Source organism: Mytilus edulis, chromosome 13, assembly GCF_963676685.1.
Source record: "Mytilus edulis chromosome 13, xbMytEdul2.2, whole genome shotgun sequence".
Taxonomy (NCBI): Eukaryota; Metazoa; Mollusca; class Bivalvia; order Mytilida; family Mytilidae; genus Mytilus; species Mytilus edulis.
The window spans coordinates 16835795-16847595 of NC_092356.1; the positions used below are offsets into that span (position 1 = coordinate 16835795).

Here is an 11801-nt window from a genome sequence, read left to right on the forward strand (position 1 = left end):
ATGATGGAAGTTATCATAGAGAAGTCAAAATATTTTGTCCCCTTTATAATTTTTTGTGTATATATGAGGGTCTAGATTGGTCTTTATCTCTGCATCTAATTTTACAGCTATATTTTTCTCTTTTTTAATATCTTTATTTCTCATTATTCTCTTCTCTGAAATTGTTTGCTCACTTTTCTCTATTCTATTTATTCCCCCCCCCCCCCAATTTATTCTCTATTTTGTAAAAGCCATCCAGACCCTTATGTTTCATACAGGTTAAAATATTTTTTTTAGAATGGTCAGGTTAAGAATCCTTTTTAACTTACAAGTATGTTGAATAGAAATCTTTTAGAAATCCAAATATTTTTTTTAGAAATTCTCAATAAATTTTTGATATGTAATATAAATTTTACTTACGAAGAAAATATCTCACTTATTTTATTCAGGTAGAGCATTTCTTCTCCATTTTTTATCTTTTTATACGACCGCAAATTTTGAAAAAATTTTCGTCGTATATTGCTATCACGTTGGCGTCTGCGTCGTCGTCGTCATCCGGCGTCCGAATACTTTTAGTTTTCGCACTCTAACTTTAGTAAAAGTGAATAGAAATCTATGAAATTTTAACACAAGGTTTATGACCATAAAAGGAAGGTTGGTATTGATTTTGGGAGTTTTGGTCCCAACATTTTAGGAATAAGGGGCCAAAAAGGGCCCAAATAAGCATTTTCTTGGTTTTCGCACCATAACTTTAGTTTAATTTAATAGAAATCTATGAAATTTTGACACAAGGTTTATGACCACAAAAGAAAGATTGGGAATGATTTTGGGAGTTTTGGTTTCAATAGTTTAGGAATAAGGGGCCAATAAAGGGCCCAAATAAGCATTTTTCTTGGTTTTTGCACAATAACCTTAGGTTAAGTAAATGGAAATCTATGAAATATAAACACAATGTTTATGACCACAAAAGGAAGGTTGGTATTTATTTTGGGAGTTTAGGACCCAACAGATTAGGAATTAGGGGCCAAAAAGGGACCCAAATAAGCATTTTTCTTGGTTTTCGCACTATAATGTTAGTATAAGTAAATACAAATCTATGAAATTTAAACACAAGGCTTATGACCATAAAAGGAAGGTTGGTATTGATTTTGGGAGTTTTGGTCCCAACAGTTTAGGAAAAAGGGGCCCAAAGGGTCCAAAATTAAACTTTGTTTGATTTCATCAAAATTGAATAATTGGGGTTCTTTGATATGCCGAATCTAACTGTATATGTAGATTCTCAACTTTTGGTCCCGTTTTCAAATTGGTCTACATTAAGGTCCAAAGGGTCCAAAATTAAACTTAGTTTGATTTTGACAAAAAATGAATCGGTTGGGTTCTTTGATATGTTGAATCTAAAAATGTACTTAGATTCTTGATTATTGAAGTTTTTTTGGTCCAGTTTTCAAATTGGTCTACATTAAGGTCCAAAGGGTCCAAAATTAAACTTTGTTTGATTTCATCAAAAATTGAATCCTTGGGGTTCTTTGATATGCCAAATCTAACTGTGTATGTAGATTCTTCATTTTTGGTCCTGTTTTCAAATTTCAAATTCTACATTAAAGTCCAAAGGGTCCAGAATAAAACTAAGTTTGATTTTAACAAAAATTGAATTCTTGGGCCTCTTTGATATGCTGAATCTAAACATGTACTTAGATTTTTGATTATGGGCCCAGTTTTCAAGTTGGTCCAAATCAGGATCTAAAATTATTATATTAAGTATTGTGCAATAGCAAGTCTTTTCAATTGCACAGTATTGTGCAATGGCAAGAAATATCTAATTGCACAATATTGTGAAATAGCAAATTTTTTTTTAATTAGAGTTATCTTTCTTTGTCCAGAATAGTAAGCAAGAAATATCCTATTTGTGCAATAGCAAGAATTTTTTTTAATTGGAGTTATCTTTCTTTGTCCAGAATCAACTTAAATCTTTGTTATATACAGTATACAATGTATATACACTTTTTACTACCAACTGATAAATTTAAATAATCTTTACCATTCAGTGATAACAAGCAGTTTTTTTACATCTTAATATTTTATGATGTATTTAAATGAGTAGTTATTGTTGCAAACTCCATTAGAAATTTGAATTGATATCAGTTTTGAAAAAGGGAAACGGGGATGTGAAAAAAAAGGGGGGGGGGGTTAAATTTTTCTCATTTCAGATTTCATAAATAAAAAGAAAATTTCTTCAAACATTTTTTTGAGAGGATTAATATTCAACAGCATAGTGATTTGCTCAAAGGCAAAAAAAACCTTTTAAGTTCATTAGACCACATTCATTCTGTGTCAGAAACCTATGCTGTGTCAACTATTTAATTTTAGATTTAAAAAGTTTGAAGAAGAAATCTTTAATTGATTTGTAAAATCTTGGCATTTGTTTTGTGTAAAAAAAAACATGTAATGTCAAAAATTTGATCACAATCCAAATTCAGAGCTGTATCATGCTTGAATGTTTTGTCCATACTTGCCCCAACTGTTCAGGGTTCGACCTCTGCGGTCGTATAAAGCTGCGCCCTGCGGAGCACCTGGTTAGTTATGAAAATTACATGTATTTTGTTTTCTTGTTTTGTATTAATAGGAAAACAGCACATTGTAATTATAACGATTTTTATCTACCTTTTATTTCTTTACCTGTATAGTAATTATAAACTTTTAATTTGTCATTTATTGCATAACGGGGGTATGTGCATATAGTTTATAATAAAAAATCCTATATTTTTAAATTTATTTGGTGTTTATAGAATTTATTAATATAATTTAAATTGTCCTGAACATGAACGAAATATATGCCACTGAATGTAAAGCAAACAACAACCAAAAAAAATAAGATGTGGTATGAGTGCCAATAAAACAATTATCCCTCCTATTCACAATATATTAAAAGTAAACAATGATAGGTCAAAGTGTCGCCTTAAATATGACAAGTTTAAATTAATTCAAACAGGAAAAATTGAACCATCTACATGTGTAACCTATATAAAAAATGTAAGAAACAAAAAAGACTTATGAACCACATCAACAAATGACAACCACTGAACAGGCCCCTATATGTTATAAAATAGTATGTGGTGTAGATTGTTCTGAGTTCATCAATGACATAGCAACTAAAAACACAGTCTCTAACAGTGAACAACTAGTCAACAGCAGACAGTCTCTAACAGTGAACAACTAGTCAACAGCAGACAGTCTCTAACAGTGAACAACTAGTCAAGAGCAGACAGTCTCTAACAGTGAACAACTAGTCAACAGCAGACAGTCTCTTACAGTGAACAACTAGTCAACAGCAGACAGTCTCTAACAGTGAACAAGTGGGGAGAGGCTTTACCACTAATAATAACAAACAAAGATTCCCTCCAAAACATACATAAACAAGAAATAGTTTTGTAACTCATTATTTTATATTTTCTGCCCTTCGATTTTCCTATCAATGTATGCAACTGGTCCACATCTAAATTATATTTGACCACCCCAGTCTGTCTTGAGTGAGTAGAGGGTGTAGATTCGATACAAGCCAGACCTAACAAAAGAATTGGAAATCGATAATTGCTATTTCTCTTTTAAGCATTAGACATTGAACTTTTGCTTTCGTTTTCAGAATCATTTATCTTGATAGAACGCCAAGTCTTCTTGCAGACCTTGTGAACTAGCATGTTATGGTTAAATGTGTGTCAGTGGGCCTTTCTAGTTCGAATCAGTTGCATGTAACATTTGCTACTGGATGTTAAATACCGATTCATCATCATCTTCGTCGTCGTCGTCTTCCTCCTTCATCCCCTCATAATATTAAAGAACTCTCTTCCAATTGGAAGATTAAGATTCACCAGAGAAAAACACACTGAGATGTAATAGTATGGCCTTCAACATTACAATGAGAATTAAAAAACATACAACAAACTAATCATCTAACCAATCTATAAAAAGCCCCGACGGGAAACTTGAAATTATTTGTGTTTCGGTGTAAAATAACTTATGGTGAATATTTGGATGACATTTAATTATAATTTTACTGATAAACAACAGAAACTGCATACTTCAACAACGTTGTGTGCCAAATACTAATGTACCACTTCCAGGAAAAATACACTGGTCTGCTTGTAGTCGGAATAATGTGTCCGAGTATGGTAAAATGAGACACTGACAAGTGGTCCTACATTGTGAACTAGCACGTTAAAATTCCACCCTGCGTCAAAGCAAGGTTTGTAGTAAATTCATAATATATTATCATTTTCTCATCCTTAATTCAAATATGCATTTCTAAATACTTGCCACTGGACGCTTGACAGTCATCCATCTAGCGGCATCTCAGTTTCGAAAACCAATAATATACATATGAGTGTACCGGTGTTTATATGATGTTGTGCAAGTAATCGCCTTGTAAACCTTAATGTCATAATAAACGAGTGACCGGTGAAAAATAATGTTATTCCAATTCTGGAACCCAATGCATACACACATCATAAACTTAGTCTTCTGTGCACGATTTTATCATTTTTTTTTTCGCATATATTTCGTATAATCGTCAATTTTTTTCAATCGGTCAGTGTTGTTGTGAAAATATGGGAGGTAATAATTAAAGTTCGTGTTTTAAAGCCGAAGTTTAACGATTGTCACCTGTTTGAATGAATGAATGAATGAATACTTTATTGCAAAAAGCATATACATGCTATAGCAACGAAAAACATATTTACAACATGACAAATGATAAACAGCAGAGATCAATACATATAAATCATTACAAGAAAGCAAATAACATTAAGTAACAATATGTGATTTGATTGACCACGCAGATTTAATGTAGTTACACAATGTTTTAATATGTAAAACAGACTTTAATTTAAATAGATACTGTAATTTAGTAAGGTTTGGCCAAGAAAAATAGAATTTTGGCAAATATATAGACCTAATTGATCTATAGGCAGGGCATACTAATAAAAAGTGGTATTCGTTTTCAACACACTGCATACTACAACATTTACATAAACGTAATTCTCTAGCCATGCCAGTATATCTTTCTGTTTCAATGTTCAGTTTAAATGTACCACTTCGCAATTTAGTTAACAATCAACAAAAAAGCATGGATATTGAGCACGTGTTTAACATGTACAATCAGATAATAGTTTATTTTAAGGACATCCATGCGTATTGCGATCACGGGATTTTTACGGGATGGGTCACACGGAGGTCACTTTGCATATGGAACATATGTCGGGTAAGGAAGCAATTAAAATAAAGTAAACTTCTTCTTAATATGAACAAATTAAAGAACTTTCTTCAGAAAAAAGTATTATATGTACATAAGTTTTATAATGAAAACTAACTATCCATTGAGTTATGAAAAACATATGCATTATTTTTTTAATTTGAGGTTTCTTATGACTTCAATGAAGACAAGAGATAAGATACATATCGAATTCCAATCTGAACTGCAAAAAATGAAATGACCAACTTTAACTTTGTAACCACGACCGGGGGCCCAATTTTGCAGTTTAGTCTACTTTATTTAGTCTTAAAGAAAGGGAATCGCTGTATCTTAAACTACACGTGAATCCCTTGCAAGCTGAGGTGTTAACAATTAAATGATGAGACAGTAGAAATATTTTTGCTTTCTTTTCTCTATTCTTCATTTTTATTAGCCTTTAATTTTCGTTCTCTTATCTGTTAACCCTACCAGATCCTCATCATACCCTTTCATTTTATTGTATTTTGATTTTTGCTGATAAGTTCCTTTCCAAACAATAGTATTCCGGAAGAAATAAATGAGTTTTCCTTATTGCAAATGTGTTCGTGCCTATATATATATGAATCGTAAGTTGTGAACGTCCCTAGTAGAAATCAACCAGAAATCAACGGCTCATTGTTGAAGGCCGTACGTAGCTTAATTTCTGTGTCATTTGATCTCTTGTGGAGATTTCGTGGCGGAGTTGTCGCATTGGCAATCATACCATGTCTTCTTTTTTGTCACTAGCATGAACAAAACACTCCATAAAATTGTTTAATATTAACTGCATTTTACAGTTATCGTTCTTGTTTCGTGAATAAAACCACCCAGAAAACATACTGTACCATTCCTTTAAAACAATCCATTATATTCTGATTTATCAATCCTGATATAACAAAGTTTAAACTTTTTTTCAATTAAATCATTTCCTTAATTGAAAAAATAAACGATGTTGTAACATTATATGCAATCTTTTTTTTCAGTTTAAAAGAAATCCACATTTAAGTACACCGATGTTTGCAGCTAAATTGTATTCATAAATAAAGGTAGACCCCTTTATACCTGCCTTATTCGATCGCATACCCCATGAAGTTCAACGGAAAGGACTGCCCGACGTCACTGTGCATGTAACGGTCACAAAGTAAAAATACTGTGACGTTACGTGAACCTCATTAACAACCGCAACAGCGCGACAGCCTGAAGCGTGTGTTTTAGATTGTCTTCTTTGTGTTGTTACTTTACTGATATCGTGTTAAAAGTACCACTTGTATCGTCAACATTCGCCATGGCTGTCTTTGTATGGTTGACATCACTGGTAACAGTTATGGTTCTGCAGTCTGCTAATAATCCAGAAGATAAAATAAGGTAAGCCTCAACACTATTTTACTCTACTGAACTGGTCGTGTTTGCTTGGATTCATCAAATACTTGCAACTGCATTCTGAATTTTTGGACTGTCACTTTTTCTCTATTCTTTGTAAATTTTGCCTATTTATCTCTATCTTTTATAATTTTATTGAGTATCCCATTTTTCTCTATTCTCTATTTTTGTGGCCTACTTTTCTTTACTTTGCTCTTTGTGCATTATTCCCTTTTTTTTAACCCCCATCCAGAGTCTCATTGATAATTCAAACAGTGAATTACTTAACATATTTTAACCATGCATAATATCTTAATTCCATATAAAAAAAAAAAAAAAAACTGTATCAGACTACCGGCAAAACACCAGTGTTTATATTGTGCAAATCCTGAAATACCATTTTTACTGTTACCGTTATGAATTTCTACTGAAAAATGATAAATAATTCATGATTTTAAAATAAAATAAGAAATAATATATAATATGTACTATTTTGTAAATTCATGATAGTAGGCAAGAGATACGAACGGATTTTCATCGCGCCTGTAACAGTGTAAGCCATCCATGTTTAACATACTGTACGTATCTGTTGATACTATACAAAACTCGGTAAAATTTTCAGTACCACAAAATTCAGTGAAAGCATCTGAGCCCGACCGACTATAGTTACATAATCAGTAACGTAACTGTATTTTGTACATATAGCTTTCATTTTTATTTAGATAAAATATACATGTATATATGTATACAAGCAGCAAATTAAGTTTGTTATATGCTAATCCGTTTTTTTTTGTTCGTTTCAGCATGGAACCAGTATTCACCTTCGACCCCGCTGACCTAGAATTTATAGATTACGAGGTAAGGGTTCACACCATAACATTGAAGTATTATATTGGCTTTTTTAAAAAAAATTGAGATGTCGCAATTTCATTTTTAGAGCTTGTCACAATTAATTTTAAGCTTAGCTTATATTTTAGATAGGTTCATTAAAATATTATAACCATTCCCACAACGAGTCGATACCGAATGCAAGCGATTTAACTGTTTTTAAAAAAAATATATAAAATCACAAATATTTCCCTTTAGACAAATCTACGTGTATTTTTACTTGCATAATGAAATAGCTATCTGTTACCATGGTCTGTCACATCTGCAGTACTGATAGCAATGAATACGGTGTCGGGATTTAGAATTCATATATTTCAACACGGTACGGTGTATAGTGATAATCCATTTGTATGGGTTATGCTCATTGTTGAACGCCGTACGGTATAGCAATTGTAAACTTCAATGTTTTGGTCTGTGGTGGAGAGTTCATACAACATTCTTATTTTTTATATAAAAATCGCCACATCGAACGACACAGTGTTACAAATGGGATAGATCCTATTTGTAACATTTTTTTTTATAGTATATGATATATATTTGCGCTGATGTATGAAAGACTCTTTTTTTCTTCTTCAGAATATGACTTTTGGATGTCCTTATACTTGTCAGGAGATCATAATGAGTGTTCTGATTGGTGCATTGTTCCTTGCAGCTGTCTATCAACACAAACTACTAAAGAGAGAAATTAAAGGTAAAGTACTCTAGCATAAAAGGTGGAGAAAAGGGGGACATGGTGAACAAAACTGTGTTTTTTGCTCCTTATACTCTATTTGGCAAAACAATGACAGTTTTATTACAATTTCACTTAATTATTTTTCAGAAATGAATACAGTTTTCGGCCAATGTATTAAAGGTGATGGAGAAATGTCTGCTGTTTCAAATTTTTACTCAGGTAATTCATAAATGTAAATTTAAGTAAATTTAAGTTGAAATTATATATTTTTCAGTTGCTTTAATACATTTATCACTGAACCAGTATATATTTGTTTATGGGCCAGCTGAAGGACGCCTCCGGGTGCGAGAATTTCTCGTTGCATTGAAGACCTATTGGTGACCTTCTGCTGTTGTCTGCTCTATGGTCGGGTTGGTGTCTCTTTGGCACATTCCCCATTTCCATTCTCAATTTTATTTATAATCATTAAGTTATATTAGTCGTTGACATATAGCATTATTAAAAAAATAATGTAATGAAACAATGCAAGGTTAAGCATCATAACTAATTTCGAGAAAAAGAAGATTGGGGGGGGGGGGGGGGGGGGGGGGGTGAAAAGAAGGTAAAAATTCAGTTTCCAACATGAAAGATAAGTGAGTGTAACCCCCCCCCCCCCCAATGAACTGGATGGGGGTTTACAGAATAGAGAATAATGGCCAAACATATATAAAAAATGGAGGAAAATGGATAAAATATTTAAAAAAAATAGAGAATATCGAGATGCTAAAATATAAAGAATAGAGAATAATGGGGATTACATATTATAGAGTAGATAAAATGGTATACAAATTAAAGAATACAGAACTGAAGGACCCCATCCATTCCCTCATTATCGGTATCAATGCTTATTTATTACTCGTAACAGAAGATCGTTATGGAAACTTTGTTATTTGATAAAACAGTGCTATAATATATTTTCTGGTTGAAAATATATATATATTCTATATTCTGTTTTTTCGTCAAATAATGTTATATCTCATATTGTGAAAAAAAATCTAGAGTGTTTTTCTTAACTCCAATAAAGAAATCTCTATTCCCCGACAGCAACACTATATACATCTCTAACTAACTTTTACTTCCAGAAACAGAACGTTTAATTAAAGAAATGAAGAGAAAGTCGAAGGCTATGGAGAAGAGGTTCAAAAAGATTGAACAAAGAATTCCTATAAAAGAGGATCTTGAACAAATTAAAGACGATGTAGACTATCTCAAGGACAGTTGGTCCAGTCAATACACGACTTTCAGCTTACTAGACATCAATTTGAATGTAAAGGCAAATAGCGAGGAATTGAAAATCCAGTTGGCTGAAATTCGGGGACGTTTTGGTATGTTATTTTCTTTTTTCTTGTTTTCTTTTTCTTACAAAACTTTTCATCTATAAAAAAAATAAAAAAATAAAACAAAAACACGCATTTGTATGTACGTATTAGTTTCGTCTTGAAATATGACATAGGCTTGTTTGTATCATATCAATTTTTAAGTTTATATTTATGAGCAATAAGCTTTGGAATTTTCTATGGGTGTTTGACTGTTCTAATGGACGTATAACGTTTATATACACAAACACATTGAGACAGAAGAGTTGAGACGTTTTTAACATCATAAGGCTATATCATAAATATTTTTTTTAACAGACGCAGCAATTAATGAAGTTGAAGGATATATGGTTGAAGATGAAGGAATCCTAAAGTCCATAGTTGGAGATGTGCAAATGTTGGAGAGTTATTTCGGTGAGTTTCTTTAATTGTTCGAAATAACTGGAATATTTCATTCGTGATTGATCCTGGGCGTTTAACGCCACTTTCAGCACTCTTGGCTACATTCTGGTGGTCAGTTATTCATATTGGGGGAAGTAAGGGTACCCGGAAAGAAATACCAACCATCGGTATCAAAACAACAAGTTTTGTCGATTAAGATCGAACGGCGGAATTCGAACTAAATTTTTATTATTTAATTAGTTTTGCCAATAATCCTTTATACTCTGCTGGTCAGCGTCATAAACAATCAACCATTCAAGTGCTTCGTATAATAACGGTATGCCATTGCAGTATGCTATTGTACTAATTCTTGTATTTTAGCAACACCACAATGCTATATACGTTTGGAAAAAATATGCTCTTTTAGTCTTTTTCTTTTCTTCGTCATACCGTTGTCATTGGTGTAACCGTACAGTAAAAGGACAAGCTTTGAAAATTAATTGAAAAGGGAATTTATACCTCGTCATACGAAACAAAGCCCCAAAGTAAACACCCTACAAAAGACACACAGTAAAGATCTGAGAGTATTCGCAGTTACTGAATGTTGCAGTTCTGTACAATACCAAAATATAGGTATCGACAGGACGCATTTAGGTAGAAATTTTACTATTTTCTGTATTGGATATCCGAATTTTCTGTAATGGATATAAAAAATTTAATTAGAATATTTATTTTCGTTTTAGGAAAATAGTAAATATGGTGACATCTTTGAAAGAAATACAAATGTATGCAGCTTTAACGATATGATGGATTATGAACTCTTTTTTTGTTTTGTTTTTGTTAGTGATTATTTTTGATTTTGTTAGTTTTTTTTGTTTTTAAATAAATTTTAATTTGTGAGTTGTTAATCAATTGTATTGTTTCACTGATATGACTTATTGTGTTTTGAATAGAAATAAGGGTACGACAATTTAATTTCAAGGGGGGTCCTAACTAATATTCTGTTCCAAATTTGCTGGGAAAAATACATTGTGGTCAAGCAGATGACAAACATTGTTTTTCTGAATACAGATTTCCCCATACCTTATAATGTTTAATTATGAAGAACAAAAAAAAGTGAATAGTGAATAGTGAATAGTGAACGTACTTCAGCCTGGTGTTGTATTAGTGCCAATGAGACAGCTCTCCATCCATGTCACAGTGTATAAAAGGAAACAACTATAAGTCAAGGTACGGCCTTCAACACGGAGCCTTTTCCAATAGGAAAATCAACGGTTTAACATATGTATATAAAACGAGAAACGATAAGTGCCTGTTTGTACCACACGGCCAACAAACGACAATTTCACTGAACAACAGGCTCCAGATATACATGATGTTCTTTCACTAAATAATTCAAAATTTGTTGACTATGTTGAACACATCTATCCTATCGAACTAGAGATAAAGGATACAACAGATACAGTTAAGTCGGCCTCATACCTTGACTTACACCTAAAAATTGACAATGAGGGGCGGTTGAAAACAAAACTTTATGACAAAAGAGATGATTTCAGCTTTCTAACTGTGAACTTTCCATTTCTAAGTAGCAAAAGTCCGGCAGCACCCGCATACGGGGTATTTATCTCCCATTTGATCGATATTCCCGTGCTTGCATTTCTTATCATAATTTTCTTGAAAAGAGGGTTGCTGCTTACAAGGAAGCTATTAAACCAAGAGTTTCAAATGGTGAAGTTGAAATCATCCCTTCGTAATTTTTACGGACGCCATCACGAGTATGGAATAACCGTTTCACAAAATGATATCGGATATGTTCCTTGCGTCGTAACTACAATCCCCTTCCCTTTCATGGATGTGACCTACCTAATTAGACTATTTACCGTATTTGCTATAACATGAGCAA

At 32.5% G+C, this 11801-nt stretch overlaps 1 protein-coding gene and 1 long non-coding RNA gene across 2 annotated transcripts; one reads left to right on the forward strand and one right to left on the reverse strand.

Moving 5' to 3' along the window:
* Positions 1 to 93: 93 nt before the first annotated feature.
* Positions 94 to 2751, reverse strand: LOC139501127 (uncharacterized). Its single transcript, XR_011658468.1, has 2 exons — positions 2550 to 2751; positions 94 to 455 (listed from the first exon to the last, which is right to left on the reverse strand). It is a non-coding gene; the product is annotated as an uncharacterized lncRNA (long non-coding RNA).
* Positions 2752 to 6418: 3667 nt separating this feature from the next.
* On the forward strand, positions 6419 to 10806 carry LOC139501128 (uncharacterized). Its single transcript, XM_071290110.1, has 7 exons — positions 6419 to 6607; positions 7405 to 7459; positions 8066 to 8180; positions 8310 to 8381; positions 9284 to 9526; positions 9836 to 9931; positions 10642 to 10806. The coding sequence occupies exons 1-7, from the start codon at positions 6528 to 6530 to the stop codon at positions 10647 to 10649; spliced, it is 669 nt and encodes a 222-aa protein (XP_071146211.1). The 5' UTR covers positions 6419 to 6527; the 3' UTR covers positions 10650 to 10806.
* The last annotated feature ends 995 nt before the right edge of the window (positions 10807 to 11801 follow it).

What these genes read in the sequence shown, in the direction of transcription:
- LOC139501128 (XM_071290110.1), top strand. Translation starts at nt 6,528, where the DNA reads ATGGCTGTCTTTGTATGGTTGACATCACTGGTAACAGTTATGGTTCTG. An exon ending in AATCCAGAAGATAAAATAAG is followed by an intron (nt 6,608 to 7,404) that starts GTAAGCCTCAAC and finishes TGTTCGTTTCAG; the next exon opens with CATGGAACCAGTATTCACCT. An exon ending in TAGAATTTATAGATTACGAG is followed by an intron (nt 7,460 to 8,065) that starts GTAAGGGTTCAC and finishes TTTCTTCTTCAG; the next exon opens with AATATGACTTTTGGATGTCC.